At 40.5% G+C, this 26,712-nt stretch overlaps 1 protein-coding gene across 2 annotated transcripts in view; it reads left to right on the forward strand.

The window, feature by feature from the left end:
* Positions 1–25,754, forward strand: part of tll1 (tolloid-like 1) — a 69,073-nt gene extending 43,319 nt beyond the window's left edge. For both annotated transcript variants that reach the window (XM_061718771.1, XM_061718780.1), the window contains exons 14-22: positions 576–771; positions 902–1,027; positions 4,557–4,717; positions 4,823–5,003; positions 10,118–10,243; positions 17,073–17,200; positions 22,069–22,282; positions 22,584–22,834; positions 23,754–25,754. In XM_061718771.1, the coding sequence (XP_061574755.1) occupies positions 576–771; positions 902–1,027; positions 4,557–4,717; positions 4,823–5,003; positions 10,118–10,243; positions 17,073–17,200; positions 22,069–22,282; positions 22,584–22,834; positions 23,754–23,888 (1,518 nt within the window). In that variant the 3' untranslated portion in view covers positions 23,889–25,754. The remainder of the gene's footprint in view (positions 1–575; positions 772–901; positions 1,028–4,556; positions 4,718–4,822; positions 5,004–10,117; positions 10,244–17,072; positions 17,201–22,068; positions 22,283–22,583; positions 22,835–23,753) is intronic.
* The last annotated feature ends 958 nt before the right edge of the window (positions 25,755–26,712 follow it).

Raw genomic sequence — 26,712 nt, forward strand, 5'->3', positions numbered from 1 at the left:
TTGCAAGTTAATTTTTCAAAATCTACATGCCAAAGTGTTGATGTTTGCGTGGCTGTCACAAAGTCTATCAAAACTTTCATGCAGACTTTAATGATAGGCCAATGTATTTTCGCTTGTGGAATTCATTGTGGTCATAATAAAGGATCCAGGACAGCATTTAAATAAATAAAAGTCTGCAAGAGAAAAATTGAAAATCACCCAGTTAGACACTTCCATGCAAGTATTATGCCTCTCAGCAATACAATGTCCATATCTCTGATCAACACAGAAAGTCCTACAAATGTCATGCAAAAAAAAGATACAAAAGTTAAAAGGACACAAAGAGACAGGTATTAAAAACTGCACATAAAAGCAACTAAACAACCAACTTCAAATAATTGCTAAAGGTAGATTTACAAGTTATTGATCATGGGGCACTTACAACTGGCCATATGATTTGTATGTTAGGACACCGTAAAAAAAAATTGTCTTCATTTGTTCTTTTAGTAAATTAAATACAATCTCAGATGATCAACAACACAACAAGTTTTGTGCTCGCTGTGATTCTGAGAACACTTTCATGCCTATTCCTGTAGATCGAGAGACACGACAGCTGTGCCTACGACTACCTGGAGGTCCGGGATGGCCCGCTCGAGACAAGTCCTTTGATTGGTCGATTCTGCGGCTACGACAAACCCGAAGACGTGCGCTCTACTTCACACACCCTGTGGATGAAGTTTGTCTCAGACGGGACAGTGAACAAGGCGGGCTTCGCTGCTAACTTTTTCAAAGGTGCGTCAATCATCATGACTGAGAGAAGTAGCTTGTGTATTTTAGATGATTGTCATGTTTTTTGGGTTTTTTTTTAACATGTATTCTCAGCAAAGCATTTGTTATGGGCCATTTTACTGGTGTTTTTCAGAGGAAGATGAGTGTGCCAAGCCAGACAATGGTGGATGTGAACAGAGGTGTGTAAACACTCTTGGCAGCTTCAAGTGTGCCTGTGATCCTGGATATGAGCTGGCCCCTGACAAGAAGAGCTGTGAAGGTAACAGTGAGTGTACATACCTCTCTGTCTGTGTATGTTTCTATTAGCATTCCTGTGTGAGGTGCTTTGTGTTTCTGTAGGATGTGAGTCTAACTCAAAAAAATGGGGAAAAAAAGAAAGATCCGAACTTGCCTTCATCAACAGGAAAAAACACACAAAGCACAAAGCCACATGCCTTGTTGTTCCAATGCCACACATGCCATTAAGGTCCTGTAATCCCACAAAATAGATTGACTGTGTGTAACGACCCACATACTGAAGCAAATCAACAAACCACTTCTGAGGCAGATAGAACAAAAGCTGCGCTGGTGAAATGCCTGAGTCGTGGGTTTTATTAAGACGCACACTTGAAACACATCCGTAACACTTGGAGCAAGGTGTGAGAAATTTAAGTACAAAGTGGATTTAACAGGGACAAACAAACATACATTTTTATATACAGTTACTCCAAACATTCCAAACAATTAAATACTCATGGAATTTAAATACATAGAATGGGCCAAAGAGTAAAGCACAATAAAAAAACATATGTATCTCACTGTTACTTTCATACTAGAGAGTTCTAAGAGGCGACAGACAGACAGACAGACAGACAGAATGTTCATTTTTTAATACTTAATTAAGAACTCTTTGTACAGATATGTTCACAAGTTGATCAGAGTGGATTTAATTATTAGGCAAATCAAGTTTCACACAAACAGCAACTTATATCTTTTTTTTTCTTTTAACTGAGCCATTAATATAACAAAAATGAAGTCAAAAGGAAAATTAAACTGATAATACTTGTTTCCAGTGTGATTTTATCAGTCCTTCATGTGGTCCATTCTTCTTTACAACATTGAGGTTTTTGGGTATCTGGTTGTACATCACCTTTTCAAGGTTGTATCGCAGCCTTTCAGCGAGGCCGAGGTTTGAGCTTTTACTAGGTTATTCTAAAACCCTAATTATTTTAGTTTTAACCATTCTGATATAGATTTGCTGATGTCCTGCTGCATGACCCAGCATGGACCAAGCTGTTGGACTGATGTCCTCACATTTGTCTCTAGAATACTTTAGTATACGATGGACTTCAAGGTCCTCCCATTAACTGCAGTTTCCCAAAGCCCTGTGGCTGCAAAGCAGCCCTAAATCAGCATTCCTCCTCTGCCATGTTTGACAGTCGGTATGAAGTATCTCTGTGTTCGATTTTTGGCAAACATGGTGGCAGGTGTCAAGGTTAAACAACTTCATTTTGCCCTCATCTGTTCATAAGACATTGTTCCAGAAGTCTTGTGGTTTGTTCAGATGCAGCTTTCCAAACCTCAGTCGTGCTTTCCGACTCCTTTTTTATTTTTCTCATGGCAACCCTTCCAAACAAATCACTCTCGTTCAGTCTTCCTCTGTTATATCGTAGACTCTAACATTCTGCATGTTCAGTAAGGTCTTTAGGGTCGGAAATTGAGCTTTTTTATATTTCTCTGCGAGTTGCACAGACTGGCCTTGGAGTAAATTATCTAGGATGTCCGACCCCACACCAACTCCATGTTGTTTGGAAATGGTTTCATAGCCCGTTCTATATTGATTTGCAGTAACAGTTGCTTCTCCAGAGCCTGATTTATACTCCTATGTCATGTGAACTATGCGCCATCCATCTAAGTTCCAGATTGAGGCTCGTTCGGGAATACGATTCATTGCAGTTGTTCGACTGGCTGCTTGAGGCCTGCTCCAAAAGCCAGTCAATCTCCATTAAGTCCTATGTTAAAATGTCCAACTTTAAAGCAGAAATAAACGTATTCCCAGCCTGGTTCAGAAAACTGTGTTGGTCTCAGTTCGATTTCACACTCATGAAAACTCTGAGGGGGCAGAATTTAAATAAAGCATGAGATTTATTTCTAATATGGTCAATTGACAGTCCATCAGTCAGCAAATGACTAGCCACTATCACTTTCTCGTCCTTAGTGATGCTAATTCAAGTCTAATTCAGTCTTCAATGCTATATTCTGCTGGAAACATCTGCCGGCACCTCTTGAGATATTTCAGCGGGGATCTGCTTACTTTGATTGACACGAGGTGGGCGTGTTCCCGTTGGCTTCCCAAGCAACATTTATGCGTTCAGTCCGCAGAAAATTGGGCTTCAAAACCACTCTTAAGTCTTCAGAAACCAGTGGGTTTTGTTTTGTTTTGTTTTTTATTTTGGATCCCCATTAGCGGACGCAAAACGCCAACTAGTCTTCCTGGGGTCCATGAAAATTAAAATACATTCATATAAAAGCACAATTATACATATATATACTTCCTATAGTACTTTACATTTTAAATGTATGAATACATAACTAAATACATAAGTAATTACAATTACATCACTCCATTAACCCCCCCCCCACATCCCACCCACATCATTACACCAGCAACATCACTGTAGTGGTAACCATCACAACCTGCAACTACATTGAGCTGTATTTTCCACACAATAAATCACGAAATGTATATCACAAAATGTATATCAAACATATATATTAACCATTGTTTATGTCTGTACCCAAAAATAACCCTTTTAGTTGCTTTTTGAAACTGTCTCTGCTTGTTGCTTTAGTTATGGTAAAGGGCAACCTGTTCCACTGTGAGATGGCCCTGTACATACAAGTTCTTTTCATTGCATTTGATCTCGGTAATGGAATAGAAATATGACCCCAGCTAACTTGTCTTGTCCTGTGCTCATGTCTGTTTCGGGAAAAGGTTATTTTTGAGTACAGGCAGTTTGGTTGTTTCGGCACAGTCGACACAGTCGAAACAACTGGGTCAACTGGCAACTGGTGACAACTGGGTCACGTGACCAAATACTTAATTTTTGTTACAGTCTGTGGTGCGTAGCTGCTAAGCAGAAGCATAAATGAGGCTGTAAAGAGTAATGCTTATGTATATTCCTGGAAGTTTGGAGGTCTGGAACGTTCCCACCTGGAGGCTCCAAACTACCAACTAGCTTTAATAGGTTAAGTTTTATACATATCATAAACTGTAATAATAAGGGAAAATATATCACTGTTATATATTTTGATGGTTGTTTCATGTTAAATAAATAATGAAACAGAGAAAAGTAATATATTCTCATTGATCTGAGGTTCTATTTGGACAATACTGAGACCTACTGCAGTATTAAAAGAAGGGTGTTAAATCCTGCCTAAGTGCTGACCATTCACCACATGTGTTCCCATTATCTCTGTGATGGGTTTAGTGTGTTTTTGCAGCAGAGGAAGGGTCTGACTCACTTGCACTTTGAATTGTTTTGACTGTATGTTATCGGTTTTACACTAAAAGCTTATGAATACCATCTTGAACTCAGCTCGAGACCTTTAAGTTAATTCATTCATGACAAAACAGTGAAAGTATAGCTCATACCTGTCTGGGAAACTGCTTTTGTGTCTGTTGTAGTTGAAATTCAAAATATTTGAGACCGAAGTGTATATACTGTCCAATTTCCACCATGAATCATTTCTTTGTTTCAGCTGTCAGATATTTCATGTGTTTGTATTTGTTCCTAATTCGTTCACAGCGGCATGCGGTGGTCTCCTGTCTAAGTTAAATGGGACTATCAGCACTCCTGGCTGGCCCAAAGAATATCCACCCAACAAGAACTGCGTGTGGCAGGTGGTCGCTCCCACTCAGTATCGCATCTCAATGCAGTTTGAGGCCTTTGAGCTGGAGGGCAATGAGGTGAGCAAGTCCGTGTGTTTGGTTTCCATGTTTGTATGTTTCTAAACATGGCAGCCACCTTTTGGATGTGTGTCGCAAGAGCCTTACAAGTATTTGTGTGTTTAGGTGTGTAAATACGATTATGTGGAGGTACGAAGCGGCCTCTCCTCTGACTCTAAGCTCCACGGTAAATACTGCGGTACTGAGGTCCCCGAGGTCATCACCTCGCAGTATAACAACATGAGGATCGAGTTCAAATCGGACAACACTGTCTCCAAGAAGGGCTTCAAAGCTCATTTCTTCTCAGGTAAGAATCCGTTTTTTTTTTTTCCTTTTTTTCTTTTCAGCTGATTGTCTCTTAACCAAATAACCCAGAGAGCACGGACAGGCATGTGAGAGGTGAAATATGGTGCAGGAGTGGTTTGTGGTTTTTGACGCTTGATACTGCTGGAATCCACAGAAACTGCCAGAACCTCAAGCTGAGCTCAGCACCTATCCTCCTCTGAACTTTGCAACTTTTGAAGCTTTACGGGCTTTGGGAATTTATATTTATCAGAGACATTTTTACTAAGCGTATCAGCCTTAATATGTGACTCATACACAGAAAAGATTACGCCCAACCTAGTTTTCTTGGATGTGCAAAAGCATTTATATTTGTAAATTATTTATTTAAAATACTGACCAAGCTAATCAATTTTTAGAAGTGAATTTTGTCATATTTAATCCAAATAATTTTTGGTTTCCTGTTGTTAAAGCACATTAAGGTTTGATGGGGACCTGTTTTTTCAAAGTCCTCACACTGGACCCCCACAGCTAATTATTGCATAATTATTGAATATTAATAACTTCTATGGCGCAAATACGTTTTTTTTGGGTAACGATCGCAAAAACAGGGATTTATTAGAATAATACCGATCCCACAAGCCGAAACACATGGATGTCTAATCTCATGTGCCCTTTCCACAGCAGCTGCTTTAGTATGTGTAGGTGTGTGAACATGTGTCTTGCCTGTCATGCTGTTTCTCCTGAGCCTCCACCCACGCTACCTTCTCCTGCACCCACCCTGCGCTCTGCCCTCTCTCCCTCAGACAGACTGGCACTGTGTCAGGAGCGTATGTTTGTGTTTGAGTCATGCCAGGACTTAAAGCGCGGCTTTTCTCGGACGCGTGGCCTCGTCAACGACAGGCTGACGACCTCTTCAAAGGTCAGAGGTAACATGGCCTCGCAATCGGATCACCGATTGGCTCTGCACCAGCATGTAATCTGAGGAAAATGGATGGATCTTGTTGCAGCAGTATGGATCTGCGTGTAATCCATTCTCCTCCAATGGGAAACATGGCCCAATTCTTACTTATGCCTGAGCGATAACTCAAAAGTCTTGTGATGATATGTTTCCATGGCATCATTCTAGCTTTTAGTCGTCTAAATGAATGATTCCATGCAAGCTGGAAATAAAAATAAGACATCCATTTTATTTTTTGCATTGTGTTGAGGAAAAAAAGGCTCCTTTTACACAAAATTTAAAAATCTGTGTTTGAGATGTGATCTTACTACTCTTATTGACTTTTGAACTCCTAAAAAAGTTAGTAATGTTGATATTTGGCTCAATTTTTGTTTTGTTTACATCCGTGTTCACCAAATATCACATTTCTTCTACTCAACTTCTTGATAATAAATACAACAATTTTGAATTTTATGGCACCAGCACTTCTCAAAAAAGTTGGGACACAGTGATGCCTGCGTTTAAAAACAGTCCATATATGTCTGTGAACTAAAGAGACCCTTTTCTGTTTTCTGAGAGGACAGTTGTCTCATTCTTGTCTGATACAAGATTCAAGCTGCTTAACAGTCCTGGGTCTTCAGGGATTTTGTAGACTCCATTTTATAATTTGACAATTATTATAACTGGTGAAAGGTCTTGACTACAGGCAGTCCAGCACCGAGACTCCTCTATTACAAAGCTATGGTTTTGTAATGCACGCAGTGTGCGGTTTTGAATTGTCATATTTAAAGTTGCAAGGCCTGAAAGATACATCATCAGTGCGTCCGAAATGCCATACTAAAAAGTATATACTAAAAAGTATACTTAAGTTCGGCACACTTTTGAGTAAATATCAGTAGTGTGCATTAATTCGGACGTACTATTAAGAGCGCCCACGTCACTTCCTGCCGTTGGGAGGAAGTGACGTGTCACAGCAGCAGTAGCAGCGCACCGCTCCGCTCTTTCCCGTTTATTATTATATACGAATATTATAATATTAATATTATATAATAATATTATTATACTTAATATTATACTTATTACATATACGTATCACTTAGCAACCAAACGCCGCTGCATTGCATTGTGGGAAGTTTCTGCTCAGCTAGTGTCCATCAATCCACACTAATACATTTCTCCAGAATGAGTATGGATAGAGCATACTATTGAGTACGTTCTAATGTTTCGGATGCACAAAAAAATCTTACATACTCATTTTGCATACTCATTAGGGTGGAAGTATGCGATTTCGGACTCAGCCTATCTGTATGGGGGAATATGTTTCAAGGAGTTCTCTCGTCATAGCAACACATGCTGTCACATGACACACTACAAAATTTAGCCCTAAAACCTGTAAAAATCTTTCATGTTTCCTTTCTAGATGTGAAAACAATCGATTTCGTAAGAACAAATGCACCATCAGGTGTGCTGGCTTTTGAACTCAGCGCTAATAACAAGCTGAACGATTAAGCGGACAAAACATCTATAGTTTCCAAAAAATAATTTTAAAAATAGATTTGTCCTAGGCTTAGTGGTTAGCAGAGCAAGTTGACTTCACAGCAAGAAGGTTCCTGGTTCAATTGCTGGGCGTTTGCAAGTTCTTCTTGTGCTTGCAAGGGTTCTATCCCGGTACTCCGGCTTCCTCCCACAGTCCAAATACATTGACGTATTGATCAATTTAAAATGCCCATAGGTGAGAGTGTGTATGTTTATATGCCTATACTGTATGTGGCCCTGCGGGGGAATGGTGACCTGTCTTGGCTCTCCCCGTTTCGCCTGTAGTGATCTGGGCTAGGCTCCAGCAGACCCCCGGTGACCCTGCATAGGATTAAGCGGGTATAGAAAATGAACGAATGAATGAAGGATTTGTCTGACTTCAGGACAGTTTCCCACTTTGCCTGAGTCTGTTTTAAATGAGCTTTGGACCATAGAAGACAGTGGCATATCTGTTCACATGGCATTTCTCCAGATTTTCCGCAGCTTTGAATTGTTGTTATGCACGGTATGGTGAGATATTCTAAGTCTTCACTAAGGAATCATAATGTCTCAATTGGTACACATAGTTTTTTGCAGACTGGTGAACTTTTCCCCATTTTTGATTCTTTAAGATACCTTTTTTATACCCAGTCATGATTGACTGGTTGGAAATCAAGCTAATAGGCAATAAGATGTTCCTAAAACTTTCTCTTTTTCATTCTTTTGTTGCCCAAGTCCCAACTGTTTTGAGATGTGTTGTTGCGATCAAATTGAAAATTACCAAATATTTTTCAAGAAATGGTACAATATCTCGCTTTTAACATTTGGCACATTTTCTTTGTTCTATTGGTAATAAAATATTAGTTTATGTGATTTGGAAATTACTGCATTCTTTATTTCCATTTCATACAGGATTCCAGCTTTTTTTTTTTTTAGGAATTTAGGGGTCAGACATGCTGTTAAAATTCAGCTACCTGCAGAGCACCTGTATCTCCCAGCTCAGTGGAGCGTGGTTCCTCGGAGGAATGACTCAGATACAGATAATGTGCGCTCATCTGTGTGTCTTCAAAGTTGCTTTGTGGCTCAGCTGTTGTCAGAAGCTTGCAGGGATAGCTTTCGGTTGGCAAAAAGCCAGCAGCTTTAGGGAGGTCCCTCCAGTCTCCCACATACTACTAATCCATGTGAGTGCGTGCATGTGCTTGTGAGTGTGTGTGGACATTTTGTGCTTGACCTGAAGACAGTGACAATGAGCACTGCGCAGCATCCACCGCAAAGCTTCTTAGCCAGTGATAGGGTGAGACTGAGCCTACAATAGCACTGTAATACGACATCAGACACACACATACACGGATAAAGAGAGACAGAAGAGGATTTAGCAGTTTCATTAAAATCTGATCAAGCTGAGTTGAGGTGAAAGTCAGCGTCTGTGTCTAATCTCACACCTCTTTACAGGAATCTGCGTCTCCCTCCCAGGCAAAAAAACATTATGGCACTATGCCGTCTCCCCCGCGTTCTCCCCTCAGACCGACTGTTTTCCTGTGTGGTAATTGTTCCCTCCCCAGCTCTTTTTTTATCCTTTTCAACGTGGCATCCTCACACGGTGGGATCCTTCCCTGCTCACTCCACCTCCACCCCAACTTCCAGAGGTGAAGCACAGCGGTAAAAAGAAGACATAATTAAGAGGATGAGGGAGACAAAATTATTGAGTGGAGAGACACAAACACTCTGACTATTGCTATTTTGAGATTTTGGTTTTAACGCTTGACTGCTCAGTCAATAAAAAAACAAACAAAAAAACTAACATTTACCAATTATGTCAGTCAAAATTGTGAAAATATGTGAATAAAATGGTCAAATATGATGTTGGATGTTTAGATTTCAGATAGCTCTGTAGTCATACAACATGGCATTTGCATGCATGCAGTGTAATTGGAATGTAATAAAAAACAATGTAAAACCACATTTTGCTCACATCTCAAAGACATAGCTGTAGAAGAAGAGTGTACTGATACCGTACAGTTTAATAGTTATAATATCTTACCATATGCTGTTTTGGGGCATAAAAATGAAGCCAATGCAGGTGTCATCTTTATTGTGAAGACAGGACTCTCTCATGTCAGATTGTACGGCTTCTCTTCAGCTGGTTGAGTTAACGTGTCTAAATGATCCGGCAGCGGTGCTCTGGCCTGAGGCGAGCACAGCTGATCTGAAATCAGCTGTTACCATCACAGATCTTTCAGTATTAACACACAAGCGGTATGACTTGGACTCTGTCTTTGTCTATTCATACAAGCTTTTGCATCATGACTTATGTTTACATGCATTATACTTTATTTATCTGCAGTCTTAAATTATTTAGATGTTACCCTGTTAACATCTGAAGTTTTGAAAGCTCAGATTGTTTTTGTTTTTCTGACCATCCTTCAGGGCTTCAACTCTCAGCCTAACAACAAAAAGTTTAACTTGACAGATGAATAATGTTCTGTCTGAGCATGTTAATGTTTTCACCACTTCTGCCACTTTCCCTCACTTCACTGACCTGTCTAGTTGAATTTTCTCCTCATCACATCCCCTTGTTTTGGGCCTCTTTCTGCTCTTTCTCTCTCCCTCTCTTCCCTCCCTCCACCCACCCCCTCGTCTGATGTTTCCACATAAGTGATGTGTTGCATGTGTATCTCTCACAGACAAAGATGAGTGCAGCAAGGACAACGGCGGCTGCCAGCACGAGTGCATCAACACAGTGGGCTCTTACGTTTGTCAGTGTCGCCATGGCTTTGTACTGCATGAGAACAAACATGACTGTAAGGAAGGTGGGTTCCACATGCAGTCACATTCCCCCACACACACAGTGGTGTAAAAGCACCGAAGTGCATCTGCATGTTGTTAAATCGACCATGCAAGCGCGTCATAAAAACTGTTACCGTCAATTGTTGCAGCCCATATTTCATCTAGCCACATCATCATGACGACAGGATGGTCATTTATTATTTAAATAAGTTTTTTTTTATTTTTTTAACATGTATTACTACGTGTATGGTTGTCAACCTGAGGCTTAAAACCAAGACATAGGCAGACTGAAACCAAGTCCCAGTTTTCAGCCCTGGCCCTGTCATCTCTCCTTTTTGCTTAGTTTTTTTTGGGGGGGATCAAAGGTCACTGGTCTCCTCCTTCGTTCTTTCTTTATGGGCCAAATGGAAGAATTGGGACCTCATCTTACATGGAAATACATTAGACCTAACTTTAACTTTCTCAGTCAGACCTTGCTTTCTGGCCAGTAGCATAGTATTCATTGCTGGCCACAATAATTTTGCAACCGGGCATTGACTCATCCTGTAGAACAGTCTTCATCAGTCCTGGTCTTAGATGGTCCTGCATGTTTTTAAATGCTTCTCTGCTTCACTACACCGTACTCAAATGAATGGATCCCCCGTAGCTTGTCATCAAAGTCTGCAATGACAATATTAATTTGAATCAGGTGTGTTTAGAGCAGGGAAACATTGAAAATATGCATGTCAGGGGCCCGCCAGGACCTGGACTGGGGAACACCACTACAGGACTTCAAACTACCTTGAAGAACTAATTTGGGTCCATCTAGGATGAGTTCCCTGGAGAGTACTTATTTTTATAGGCCCACTGTCATACCACTCCAGATCAAATATGGGCAGCATACCACAGGAAACATGATGTTTCACCCCCTGAGGTAAGTTACAACACGCTCCACTAGAACATTTCATGCTCACATTAGTGAATGTAGTGCAGTGATTGCCAGGTTTTAAAGCAGCAGGCGGACACAAGCACAGATATGACTAAAGTATGGTTTAATAACACTGTGCAGAGAGGGACACACACAGAGGCAAGTGTAGGCTGAAACTCACAAACAGTACTACACAATGAGCTGGGTTTGTTCAGTGTATTAGTAGGCGTGAGACCAGGTGAAATGGATGAGGGTGATGAAGGCACAGGTGCTGCCCATGATGAGGAGAACTGAGGAATGCTGGGAGTTGTAGTGTCAGGACTGGCGATCAGAAGGCTGGCGATGCTGACAGTGGTAGCGTGGGAGGAGCATGCATGACAGTGGCACTGTTGAGGAGCGACTTACATTGTAACTTTTGGATGAATATTATCAAAGCCTTACAATAATAACTTAAAACCCACTTACCAAACTAAAAGAAACATTGCCAGTCGTATCTGCATCGTAATTCAATCCTTTATTTGTCACCATCTGGGGAAAGCAAAGCCAATGTTGACCATCATTTTGCCTCTTTGTAATCGTTCCCCATCTGTGACAATGGTTACATGTTCAGAACATGAATGAAAAAACAAAAAAAGCCATGAAGATGGGTAAAATAATGATTTAGTTTGTAATTAAAGTAGATACCAGCTCCAACGGTGCCATGGCTTGTTGTGTTTCATTAAAGGTTTACAATGTTTCCTCCTTTCTCCATGATATTCCCTTCCTCATGGTGACGTCAGCCCATTCTCAGCGCATTTTTTTGTGAATGTAGCTCTGATGGGGATTCTTCCAATAGCCCCAGATATTTGGCATTACCAAGATAATGATCAACAGCCGTTGTTGAGCTCCTGTGAGTTGACTTCTTTAACAATGGAATGCCCATGGGCGACAGATTACTCGTCGATTCCCACCCAGTTTTTAAGCCTGGTCCAAATGGTCTGTCTGGGTGGTACTCTCAACATGGTTGAGATGTCAGTAGCATACTCTCTTAGCCAGAATAACTTCTGTTGCTTCACATAAATGTAGGCAGGTATTTTAGTGTAAATCTAACATATAGCAGAATTAAGGTCTTGGAACGAATTCTGGAAAATGTAAGACTATGGTTATGGCTATGGACTTGTGCCAGAGAACCGTGCAATTTTTTTTTGCTGTCTGTGACATAGAACTTGATCATGCCTACTGCAGTTGTGTGCTCTACAGTCAAACCTGTACTCTGGCACTCAGAGGGATTTGGCACTACATTTGACAAATTCTGTACTTAATTACTTTGCCCGAGATGCAGCACAAAGAGCAAGCACCAGGTTTAAGTTAATCAAAACATGTTTATATTTTAAAATTATAACATTAATACAGTGTAGAGTTGGGGACTCATTTTGAAAGACTTGATATTTCTCTAGAACTTGTCTCAGACAACCTGAAAAGCTACTTAAACTCACAGCCTGGTAGTCACTAAACCCACTCACTGTGATGTCTGTTTGAAGCGGAGACACACACACACACACACACACACACACACACACACACACACACACACACACACACACATACACACACACACACACACACACACACACACACACACACACACACACACACACACACACACACACACACACACACACACACACACACACACACACACACACACACACACACACACACACACATTGAAAAAGGTTACAGGTTGACAGAAAACACTATTTATTAAAAACTGCTTGCACTTTCCCACACATACAAATAAACACAACTCTTGAACTGTCATATCATGCTGATCTCTTTGAAGTTGAACTTTTGAACATGCACACACACACACAAAACACCCCATCAATACTCACATGTACACTTCACTTAAGGCACCCTGTGCTGCTCATAAAAAGACTCATGTTTCAAACATCTGGGATCTTGAAAGCTTTGCATGCCATGCTCACTTCCTGTGTGTATGTGTGAGTTTGTTGACATGCAAGAGTCATTTAAATCCATATTCCCATCATAAGCCGTGTTTCATTTTGTCATGCGCATACATACATTCATTATATGTGTTTTGAGTTTCATCATGTAGAGATAAACACTTCCATAGTATTTGCTGTTCGTGCCATTTTAATGAAAGTCATGTTTAACGCTTTAAGAATATTGTACTGGAAACATTTAGAATATTGTGGAGGAAAGCAAGTACATTGATCTTAACTGTGTATTATATATTACATTATTTGCAACATGATACTATGGCACTCAGAGATTGTTTTGTTTTTGTTGTAACATCAGATACAGTTGGCAGAGCTGAACGGTACATAATGTACATATTTCATTTTTTGTGTTTGAACAAAACTATGTATTATATATATATATGTGTAAAATAAGACTTCTCTGTCTGACTAAATGGAAAAGAATACAGACAGCATTCAAGAGTTGACATATGATACAAAATAAAATGTAGGCTGTCCTGAAAGTCATCTGAGATTGTTGATGCTTCATTGAAACCTGGGTGCTAGGTGTTTGTGGGTGGAGACTGAAACCGAGAGACAAAGTGGATGCACAAATGACTTATTGTTACACTTTTGTATGTGCAACTCTTTGTAGACTTATGCTGTCAAGTTTTTAGTGATCCACTTAAAATACAAAGAAGGAAAAAAAGGTTTCTATGTTTTTTAATTAATGTGTACGTTTATTTGATGGCAGACGGTGTGAACCCAAGATATATTGTTTGTCTTGTTACTTTCATGCCATTTGTTAATAAGCATCCATCCCTGCACTGTGAGTGGTTTCAGCACATTCCAGAAAGAAGTTGAGGAGGGCACATTTTATAGCGTGTAATGGAAAATTCACCCTACAAAAACAAACAAAAAGATCCAAAGTTGCCAGAGAATCCTTTGTATATGCTGACACCACCAGAGCCCGTATCTGGTGCTGTAGAGGAGAGCTCAACAAGCCCCAACTGAGGATGAGATCCCGAGGCAGAAGTGACAGTAAAGTTGCCACCCTCTGAGAAAACCGCAGACACGTATCACTAGACAGAGCCTTGGATTGGAATCCAGAGGGGAAAAGAAGCAGAGAAAGACCAAAGAATACCTATCAGCAAGACACAATAGCCGAGGTGGGATGATCTGGGTACAGCTGCAAGGAAACTGAGAAACATGCCAAGAACAAACAAAGATGGAAAAGATTAGTTGATGACCTTTATACTGCTGGGCATTAAAAAGGTGAAGAAAATCAAAAAATAATAGTGTTACTGCAGGCCGATGATGTCTTTGCAGGGACCTCAATTATCTCAACAAATGTGCGGAAAAAAGACATTTAAATGTTTAGAAATAGAATCCATCCATCCATCCACCCATCCATCCATCCATCCATCCCTCCATCCATCCATCCATCCATCCAGCCCTCCATCCCTCCATCCATTCATCCATCCATCCATCCATCCATCCATCCATCCATCCATCCATCCATCCATCCATCCAGGATCACAGGGGCAGCAACACAGATTACAGCCTTCTCTCTCCAGAGCATCATGCTCCAGCTTTTCCAGGCATCCCCCACATCGTCTCAAGAGGTTTAATCTCTCCAACTAGTCCTGGGGCTGCTCCATGACCTCCCCCCAGAGAGGGACATGTCCAAAACACTTTCCCCGGGGGGTCAACTGGATGACTGGATAACACAAACCACCTCCACTTGCTTCTTCTGCTGCAGAGAAGCTTCTCCCAGACGACTGAGATCCTCGTCCCTTCCTTTAGGGCAAGCCCGGCCACCTTAAGGAGGGAGTTCACTTTTATTCGCAGCCTCATTCGTTTGGTCGCTACCCACAGCTTTTGGCTTTAGGTTCGAGCTGGAATGCAGGTTGACTGTTAAATTACCACCTTTGTCTTTTGGCCATGCTCTTATCTTTACCATGACTGACTATTACTGCATGTGCATAACTACCGGTTCGGTCTCTCCGTACTCCTAATCTCCTGCCCCATTCCGCCCTCATCCATGAACATGTCTCCAAGACGCTTAAAGCTCTCCACTTGAGGCAGCAAGCTATTATTAACTATACAGTGCACTATATCGATAAACAATCAAAACACCGGGAGGAATTTAAGTGTATGATGGGTCAGGGGCCAGGCCTGACCAGGACACAGCGTTCTTTGACCCCCTTAGAGGAGCTTGAGGCTCCTTTTAAGAAATGAGACTCTCTAGCGCCACCCTTCACCACGACGGCCGTTGGGGGTACTGCAGCCAACAGTGAAGCCGGCACGGGAGAACGGGGAGAACGCACATGCAGCGTCATGTGACGTCACATTCGCAGCCCAGCGCGGGAAATTCGGGACCGAATTGCAGCACATTTTGCAGCACACAGCCTGTTCAAGGCAAAGGAGAGATACACTAGAGGGCTCATTCTTTTGGGTTTGGAACGCTTCATCTGACATTATTACTAGAAAAATTTTAAATGTATACGGATTTTTTTCATAAATCTTGCCACAATCCGGACTCAAGCTCCTTTAAACAACACTTCATTGAAAGCCATCATTAGTCAGTCATCACTAGCTGGTCCAACCATATGGACGAGATGCTAGTTGACATCTGGGATGTTCCATCATACAGTAGAGCCATGTTGCGTGTTTAGAGTAATCTACATCATCCATTCATCCATTTTCTACCGTGTATCCACGGTCATGTTGCAGGGGTAGTGGCCTAGGCAGGGAAGCCCAGCCTTCTCTTTCACCAGCCACTTTGTCCAGCTCATCTGGGGGGGATCCTAAGGTGTTTCAATGCCACCCGAGAAACAAAGTGTCTCCAGAGCGTCTCCTCCCAGTGGTACATCTCCGGAAAACCTCACCAGGGAAGCATCCAGGAGGCATTTTCACCTGCGCTACCTCATCCGACTTCTCTTAATGTGATCGTGTTCTGAAGAAATGATCCAAAGTCAAAAAGATCCATCCACATTGTTATCACCCACAAGCTGAAAAGCAGGGGACTGTGATTGTATGTAGCACTGTTTTACACAGTGAGATTTTAGAGCAACTTATGCTGCCTTCAAGAACACATCTATTCCAGGGACATCTATGAACTCTTCAACAAGACATTGAAAATCCATATCCAGCAGTCATTACAAAAGCATGAGTGAGGAAGAGGAGGGTATTAGTACTGTATTGGGACATGTACAGTATCTTTAGAGTGTGTGTAATCTGAGTTTTGAAACATAAAGTGTAACAATAATGATGTAGTGCAATGGGTCAAAGTAAATTTAAGAATCACTGTTTTTTTACATTTGTTAGCATTCTCATATCGTCACAACCTTTTATCATTTAGGGCTGCAGATGTGAACACGTGTCACTGTGGCAGTGGCAATGCTGCTAGATGAGAGCTTTACGATGAAATGTAGGTTCAGTATTTCCTAGTTGTAGGGCTGTTTTAAATTTTCTTCTATTTACTTTTTGAAAAAAAAAAGGGCGGAAAAAGATCTTGTAGTAATTTGGACGTTGTTTACCCTGTCAGTGGTTAAAGCTTTGACAGTTCCTGTAAAACATTGTTTATAAATCAAATACATATGCACGCTCATGTTTAGACATTGTCAGTAGAAGAAAATTTAAAGTTTAGACCTTGTTTTTTCTTTTTTTTTGCTTAGTATTTCATTGACACAAACCTACACTACAAATATACTGTACAGATGTCGTAGTCGAGCAGAGCGGTTGTGCCGTACATGCGTGCATGCTTTAATGTGAAATTCAAACTGAACTTCTGACCAGGATGTGTTTCTTTTAAGTCCTTTCTCTGTCCTTTGGTTCTCTTGTTCCTCATCTTCCTGTTCCCTTTCCATTTCCTGATCTTTTCCTGTACAGCCACGATATTAACATCCTTCCGATGTGTGTGCTTTTGTGCTTCTGTGTGTGTATGTGTGTGTGTGTGTGTGTGTGTGTGTGTGTGTCCAGCTGAGTGTGAGCATAAGATCCACAGCCCCAGTGGGACCCTGAGCAGCCCTAACTGGCCAGACAAGTATCCCAGCCGTAAGGAGTGCACCTGGGACATCACAGCCACACCGGGACACAGAGTCAAGATTGTAAGTGTGCAACCAAATGAGGCAGGTTGGACATTCCTGCCCTCGTTCCATCATAACAATGCACTGTTCTGTCTATAGGGACATACTGCATGTTAAAGCCCCCCAAACACACACACACACACACACGTTTTATTCGGTGGTCTCTTTTCCTGTGCCACTTATGAAACCCAAATGTGAATGGAGGAGGAAGTGCATGTTTGGGTATTCAGTTTGACTGCAAGCATGTGCTCATGCGTTAGTAAGAGGCCTTGGGCAGTGGCCATCTGGGTCCTTGTGTGTTGTGTGTCTTCTGCAAGCACACACACACACACACACACACACACACACACACACACACACACACACACACACACACACACACACACACACACACACACACACAGTTTTCTAGGTGACAGCGCATCCCTGATTTGCGACTTTGTCCTCAATCGCTGCTTCATCTCCTGTTCATCTGTTTGGCCAGCTCGACCACAACAGCTCACGCAGCGCTGTTTACCTCAACCATGAGTCCCTGATTCCTGCTAGGCAAGTTCAGAAAATCTAAAAAGGGGGCAGTTAAAAGCTATAAGACTCCAGCTTAATAATCTTCATTAGCAATTAATATTCGTCTTTTTTCTTGTTAAGGAATTTATTATTCTCATAATTTGATCTATAGATTAATTCAGACCAAATAGCTTAAAGACCTATATGACAGTTTTGAGGATATGGGAGCATCCTGAAGGACAATAAACCTTAATGCACATTTTTTTAGCTGTATTGGTTCTGCTAGTAGGAATGCTGAGTGGCCAGTCAGTCGGTGATAAACCCGTGGCAATCAGGTCATATTACTAAGACTGTAGAGAGTCTTAGTATTAGGCAAGTACAATCCCACACAACAACTACATGAAACTTTATTCATGGTGCTATTATTTATTAATAGAAAAAACATGAAGCCAAAGAATAAAAATAAAAAAAATCATGTAGCAGTGCTTCTTTAATGCTACTACAGAATTTAGGAGGATAGTTTGTAGGCAGGTGTTGCACGTCCACGATAGCACAATTAGAAGAAGGTGGAAGGGTTGTCAGGAGGACCAAGAAGAACACGAAAGCCAATAAGATTTGCAACTTCTGTAACCATGTTCTGTCACCACATAACACCAAAGTCCTGTTTGAAGTAAACCAAACAAGGAATTTCAGCAGAAATACCTCAAACCCACTGCCAGGCACGGGGTGGAGGGATGACAATTTGGGGTAGTTTTACAGACGCGACACTTGGGCACCTTCTGGTTATTGAGTTAAACATGAAATCCTATATTCTAGGGGCAAATGTGAGGCCCTCTGTTATACAGCAAACGCTTGGTTACAGGACAACGATCACACCATGTGAAATGTTTCAATGCCCATTATCAAATGCACAAGAAAAAAATGATCAAGTCATACATCAAATGATTAGTTCAAGCTGCTAAAGATGGATCTACAAGCTGTTGAATCATGGAAGTATTTTATTCATGAATGAGACCGAATAAAGTGTGACGTCACTGTTTGTCTGAGGTTGTAGTTACCTAATACTAAAACCAACTTCTGACTTTGGGAACTATTGTTGATATGCCTAACTTTTTTACTGATACTTACAAATATTTGTTATGGCGCATTCTGGTAACGCATCCAAATGTTCAGACAAGCACTTTAGGCTAACATCGTCTGAATCAGTCACCCTACAGTTGTATCACAGAGGGTTACTTTCATATTAGGAATGATCCAGTTTAAACTTAAGGTTTAATAAAAGACCATCAATGAAGAAAAGCAGCTGTCATTTGACAACTGCTCATTGCAGCTCTCAAAGGCATTTGATGTTTCAGGTAATAGTCCACTTTGATCTTCACAAAGACACAAATACAGAAAAAGTCACACAAATACACTGATACGTCCTCCTAAATACCATGTATGCTCTGATATAAGGATATAAGGAGCGTAACACCTATAAATAACTCAATATACACTCACATTCTTCATCCAACACCGAAACTACAGTCTGAAATGCTGACAAATATTAGGCACCTCGTTTCCACTCTGCAGTCACATGTAAGGCACGCTGCATGTTATCAAAATGTACATCAACAATCATCTATTCTTTATAATCTCCCATCACTGCTTATGTAAGCAGAAACACATTATGTCATCGGCTGTGATAGGACGGTTCCCGGTTTATGCACCTTTTGACGAGTGACAAGATTACTTGAAAGTACTGAAGTCCTGGTTAACTGTTGTGTGTTCCCTATTAACTTTTTATGCACTGCTCTAAATGTATGTGGGCATGCATTCATGTGCAGATGGAGTTAGACTTGAGGAGTGAGAACATACTGGAGGCTGCAGACCCAGGTATAATTGTGTTTAGTTAGGTTGTGGCCCTGGAATGAATTATGAAAATGGGAGTCCTCACAAAGTTAGTACTGTCAGAGGTGTGTGTGAGATAAGTAGGGGCTGTAATGACAACACAACGAGAATAATTTAGCACCATAAAATCTGAACTCAGACAAGGATGTCATGCTGCTATTGCTTTATCGCCCACTTTCTGATGCACAGACCCAAATACTCAAAGTTGCCTTGGATGTAGTAAACAGAAAAACAAACAAAAAAGCCTTTCACCCAGGCTGCGGTAACACCTGGAAGCCATTTACATCTTAAAATCACACACCTCTCCTCTCTGGGGGTGGCATCCTGACACCAGCACACCTTCATCCTTTTTTCTCCTGCCACCTGCTTGAGATGGCTGTGGTGATATGTAGTGTGTGTGTGTGTGTGTGTGTATATATATATATATATATATATATATATATATATATATATATATATATATATATATATATATATTAGTTACTGTATATATGGCATGTAGTTACAAAGAGGGCTTTTATGATAAAATCCAACTTTAAAAGTGAAATCTAGATATGCTGACATGAATTTTTAGAGCTAATTCTCAAGTCAGAACAGAGGAAGTTCAGTGATGTGCACTGAAACATGTTTTATGTGTTAGACTGACAGTTGGCTGTTCCCAATCGGTGGAGTTACACAATTAAACAGTTTTTCAGAGATTTCCCGTTGAGAATATCTAGGGCAGGTCAGAAATCCTGACTCCGTGATGCGGATCAGTAAGCCGCCTCGGCCCCCGTCAACACATGATTACAAAGGGGCTTGAAACTTTTGACAACTCAACAATGCCATCTACCTGTGCATCTCATAACTAACTGGCTAATTTTTCTGCTTTCATCACAGACACGCATCTAGGATGCCAGAATTGACAGAATTCAGGCTGTATATTTATACTGCAGAGGAATACTGCAAAGAATAATAATTTAATATTTAATTAAGAGGGACAGTCCTGGTGGAAGATGGGCTGGTGGAAGTGAATCATAAAATAACGTTGGCATATACAATCGTATTAATGTTTCCTTGATAAAAGTCTTTGTAACAGAGTGGTAGATTGTCCCTCGTCAAAATCCTGCATGGGGTCTGGTAGATATTACATGTTTCCGTCACTGGTTACAGACTCATCATTGTCAGTTTTGTCGTTGTTGGATAAATCTGAACTCAAACATTTGAGTTTATTGAATAAAAACTATATAAAATCCTTGTTATCTCATTAAGTTGCAACGATCCTTTGCATGATTGACTTATTTCAATGTTAAGTGGGAGAGAGCACATGTCTTGATCAGTTTCATCTTTGAGAAGTTCAGCTAGACTTGTCGATCAGGAGTGCAGTCCTGCAGTTTGGGAAGACTTTCAAAGTCCTTTTGAATAAACAAAGTGTCTGAAACTTTAGCTGCTCCTAAATACATTTAGTGTTTATCGACTCATTAATACGTAGAGCTGACCACCTGGGGGGAACCTGGAAGCGTGAAGCCCTGTGTGGTTTAAACCTCAAAACACTTTTCACTGGCGATGCAGCATTTCCGATCACAGTCACAGTTTAGGGTCACTGAAAACTCCCCGCTTCATTTTTCACCTGGCAGGTTTACAGTCTTTAGCCTCAGACTAAATAGATGAACCGCTGCGCCTGATTGACCTTTTTCAGTATGCGGCTTGGGGGCCTTTATATTCAGTCTAGTTCAAATATTTTTAAGATCTAATAAAAGAGGGATGTAGTGATATTACTCCACACAGGTGGGAACTAGTTTACATATTCATTGTTAGCATTGTGAATTTTCAATTTCACAATGAAGCAGTTGGTTCAGTTGCATAATTTTGCTTTTTTTTTTTATTCTAGCCTTCTAAATTTTTCATACGGTTTCACATGCCAGAAAAGTAATTTGTATATGTGCAAACTTGACAAACTGAGTTGGATGTTCTTATTGTGCACTATAGAAAGATTTGCCTCGCTATACAAAACTGACTATGCTGATAAAGCAAAAATGCAGCAGCTGGATGAAGAAGTGTGATAGAAAAATTACCCCCCCCAACAAACTACTTCTAGAAACAATGTTAGGACATTCAGAGAGTTTACCAGGTTCATATTATAAAATGTATTACCCCTAACATGTCCTGCTGAAAAAAATGGTAAAAGTATATGAAGTGTTCAAAAACGTATATATTATATATAAAAAACAAGAACTCAATCTTTCTCTAAGTAATGTCTTATCTCAGATTATGTGAGTATTTATGGATATAGCTGTAAATTTGGAAGAACTGATAAAAATCTAGGGGAAATATTTTCTGTCAAAGAATTTGGGTCATATTCATAATACAGCTTAACTTGAAAACCTTTTGCAGCATGTTTCTCTCAAGAGCTTAGAAAAGTGTTAAACTTAATAGTTTGGAACTCCAAACTCCCATTTCAGAGGCTTGTGAATGTGGCTCAGTCTCACTTGCTATCTCTGCTTCCTCGTTTGCAGACCTTCAACGAGTTTGAGATCGAGCAGCATCAGGAATGTGCTTATGACCATCTGGAGGCCTTCGACGGCGAAAGCGACACAGCAGCCATCTTGGGCCGATTATGTGGCAGTAAGATCCCGGAGCCGCTGGTCTCCACTGGTAACAAGATGTACCTCCGCTTCATCTCTGATGCTTCGGTACAAAGGAAGGGTTTCCAAGCCACACACTCCACAGGTGTGTGTCAGTGTTGAAGTCTATCTGAGGATTTACACTGTTGTGAAAAAATGTTCAGCCTGTATGTGGGATATGGTGCCAGTTTGTGTTTTTGAAAGCAGTGTCACTTATTACTGCCAGTTTAGACTCTGTAATTTTAACAAGACATAACCTTCAACCCTGATTAGTTGGATTATTTTTTTTGACTAATATCTCCCTCTAGTGGTTCATTTTAGCACACTTGTCATAAAAAATGATTAATGAAACTGATTCAGATCCATATGAGATCTAAAAAAATGTCCTTCATCTGCGTCTTTTTTAGAGTGTGGAGGTCGTCTGAAAGCAGAGGCTCACCAGAAGAACCTTTACTCGCATGCCCAGTTTGGTGACAACAATTACCCGGGTCACACCGACTGCGAGTGGCTGCTGACCTCAGAGGAGGGCTACGGCATCGAGCTCAGCTTCATAACGTTTGAGGTGGAAGAGGAGGCCGACTGTGGTTACGACTACATCGAGCTGTATAATGGATATGATGCCGACTCGCACCGGCTTGGCCGCTTCTGCGGTTCAGGGGTAAGCCTCCATGTGCTCATACTCGTGAATGAATTAAAATTTAATCAAAATTCTTCGAGGAGGGTTGAACACATTTTGCAGTTTTCCATCTGTGCTAACAATTTTTTTTTACACCTTTTGAGTAAATGATAGCACTTTGATGGTTCACATTGATGGAACACTCCTGGTGGCCATCCAGTTTTTATTCATTCTTTTTCCATTTTCTCTCTTATTGTTAGTAATCAGAACTATCCAGTTCATACTGTAAAATATGTAATTTAAAACTTGGGTTTAAAACAAGAGTTTACCCTGTTTTTATGTCCGATACAACCTTCCGCATTTATCTGGACCCCAGAACCTTTATTCTACTTCTCAAGGGTTTGAATCAAGGCAAACTGATTTGGTTTTCTTGTTTCTTGAAGACATTTCCCCTTCCATCCAGAGGGCTTCCTCAGCTCCACCTGACATGACTGTTTAGGAATGACGAATCTTCAGAATCTGGATGGAAGGATGGAAGGAGAATTATGGTTCTCAAGTACAGATAAATGTGGAAAATATTCAGGAAGGGTATCTGACATAAAAACCCCTCTCAAATCATTATGTGGAACACCCTTAAAAAGGTTGCTTTGCTGTGTTGAACTAACTACCAAGGTTTAGTTGAAATGAATGGTTTTATAATGAAAACATGCCATTGCACATTAATGCTATGAACTAATCTTAACACAGTCATGATTTTAGTTCATCCTGTTTGCCAGTCTCCAAGTTCATTAAAATGATTGTTAATAAAAGATTCTGTCCTGCACTTGAGATATTTCACTTTAAACCATTTTAGGGGAATCAAAACCTTCATCGGAGTGTGATATGAAATAAGTTTGATAAAACAGGCAAAATCCACTGATATCATCCTTTCATGTGTCTCCTTCTGTCTTCCCAACTTCAGCCCAGAGAGGGGATTTACTCGCCTGGAGATGTTATGCTGATCCGTTTCCATAGTGACGACACAATCAGCAAAAAGGGCTTCCACATCCGTTACACGAGCACCAAGTTCCAGGAGAATCTTCATGCCAGGAAATGACCGTAGATCCATCCCATGACATCAGACCTCCGTGCAGCTTCAGCCACTTACCCTGACCGTCGCCACGGCAATGAGAAAACTAGAGATAATCCCGGTTTCTCTGAGCCTCAGACAGACGCAGACGTTGGCCTGCTACCAGAGGGAGGACGGTTTCTAATGTGAATATTTGTCTCCCTCTATGGTTCTACACTGGTCATCACATTCTGAGATTGGACACGAAAAGATGACAAGAGAAGAACTTGGCTGAAGTTTGCATGAGCCCTTTTCACGTGCGGGACGGGTTTGATGACTGCATATCAGGTTTCTCTGTGGAGAAGCTGCGGGAGATCCACATCAGTTACGGAGATACTCATGGTTGCACAAATAAAAGCAAAAGACATGCAAACACACAAAGACGAAACTCATATTCCCAATTATAAACTATGGATGCTACAGAAACTAAAAAATGCATCCAAAAAAAAGGGAGTGCAGAGCCTTTTGTGACTTCTCGATCCTTGAACTGTGCGACTTACTGTTATCGGACGGCTGCTTTACACCCACAGTAACTCAAAAGAAACTGCTGACAGACATTTTCATTGCCTTTGATGGCTGGCCACTTCAGCCCAGCTCCGAACGGCTGCAGATTATTTTATTTCTTTGTATTGTAAAACCCATTGTGTTTACTGTATGTGTGCGTGTTTGTGTGTGTGTGGAGAAAAGAACAAGCAAAACGCTCAAGCCTGTCCTTTACCCTTTTTCTTTTTTTCCCCTTTTCTTTTTTGCTTAAAGCTTTTGCAGAAAACCATTAAGGAGTGGAATGAAAAGAACAAATAAAAATGCAGAGTTTCAAAATAATCTGTGATGTTGATGTAAAGCCATGCATTTCATTTGTGTTTTTTTTTTTTTTTTGAGTTTGCACCATCCTGTAACGAACGTATTTCACTGATATTTCTTGTTTCCCTTCCTCCCCAGTAAAGAGTTTTTTTTTTGTTTATTAGTGGATATAAGAAGGGAATATTTTTCACAACTGTCTCTTGCTAGAGAGTGATAGAAGGAGAGACTAACATGGTGCTAAACTAAAACTGAATGAAGGTTTCCAAATGGAGATGCAGCCAGCGTGTGAGCAGCACGCTGCATCACAGCTCTAGTCCTATGGAACTACAATAATGCCTTAGAGCCAAATGTATGCTTTCACAGGCTGCTCCTGTGCTCTCGCACAGGTGTCCTGTTGTATCAACAAAGTGTTATAAAGGTTTTATGGCTGAATATTTCATTTGTTTAGAGATACTGAATGGTTTTATTGTAAAAAGTAATAACTTGGGAAGTGCAGTATGTTTGCGAGGAGTCATGTCTAACAGTGCATGTGTGTTTGTGACACTTTTTTGTAGCTGCTCTCAGATATACACACTCTCACACACACACATGGCCTCCTCATGTCTTAGTGTATTCTCCTGTCCATATTTGAACATCTGAATATTGTGTATTTGGAGCATGAAGAGGAAGAAACGGACAATAATGGAATCAATATCAGCTGCATTGTTTCTGTGTTGACTTCAAGGTGTAAGTGTGTGTGTTGTGGCTGATTACAGGGAAATGTGTGTGTGTGTGTGTGTGTGTGTGTGTGTGTGTGTGTGTGTGTGTGTGTGTGTGTGTGTGTGTGTGTGTGTGTGTGTGTGTGTGTGTGTGTGTGTGTGTGTGTGTGTGTGTGTGTATATAAGTTCTCCTTGTTCAAGTTGAATTTTTCATTGCTGTACGTGCCAAGCTCCAGGTGATCCTGATCTACTCTAGTTTTTGTTTTACCCCCCCACCCCCACATCCGTGTCTGTAGCTCAGAGACTCTGATGCCACATCCTCCGCATCATTCATTAAAATAGACAGAGATTCAAACTGCTTGTTTGTTTCAGATTTTATTGAATGTATTTTATCTTTGATTAATATGAATGTACAATTAAATACACCGAATAATTTCTTTAAATTTGGCCCCCACACCACCAAAGTGGATTCTATTCAATTATAACATGTCCTTGGAGCTTTAATTTAAAGCATTGAACAGAAATATCACATTAACTGCTTAGAGCCTCAAAGATATTGCAGTAATTAGTAATTAATCATGTTGACTTATTTATAAGTTTAAGGAATGTTTTTAACAGTTATTATAAAGCTTTCCAAAAGTGGTAAATCTAAGAAAATTCCTCTCTTGAGGTCAGGCGTGAGGCCATCACTGCAGCTATGTTCAGTTGTTGCTGATTTTTGACTCTTTTTGTCCTGAGTTTTCCCTTGAAATGTATGTTACACTGCTAGAACTGATTTCTAGGTTAAAAAAAAAAATCTAACAAAAAACAGCTTCTTTGAAAAAGAATTGAAGACTGTGACTATTTTGCTATAGCTTTAGTCAAAAAAATGTACTTACCCCCACGGGCAAAGTAGTTTTTGCAGATGTAAATTGTGGTCATCTGACTGACTACTCCTTTTAAAAGCTTTTAATCTATTTAATTTACAGTAAGACTTTTTTGGATTTTTCTCAGCAAAATCAGATTGAATCTGAGAATAAAGTAGTTTGAACCTTTACTAGCTTTAGCCAATTTTCAATAAATTGTAATAACTCAGTTTAATTGGCAACAATGGGCGCCATCATACTGCTTCTACGACATCTGAGAGATATAGCAGTGGGCTTTTAGTCATAATACCTTCTTTATTATACTCCATATACTATCCATCCGATCATTGCTGTACAGTTTCATTTTGGTTTCATCTGTTCAAAGAATCGTGGGCGAGAACTTCCCCCAAAGTGGTTGTAATCTCTAAATAGTTAACCAACTGAAGGTCTAAACTTCAGTGTTTCTTA

The sequence above is a fragment of the Cololabis saira genome, chromosome 1 (genome assembly GCF_033807715.1).
Source record: "Cololabis saira isolate AMF1-May2022 chromosome 1, fColSai1.1, whole genome shotgun sequence".
In the NCBI taxonomy this organism is placed as follows: Eukaryota; Metazoa; Chordata; class Actinopteri; order Beloniformes; family Belonidae; genus Cololabis; species Cololabis saira.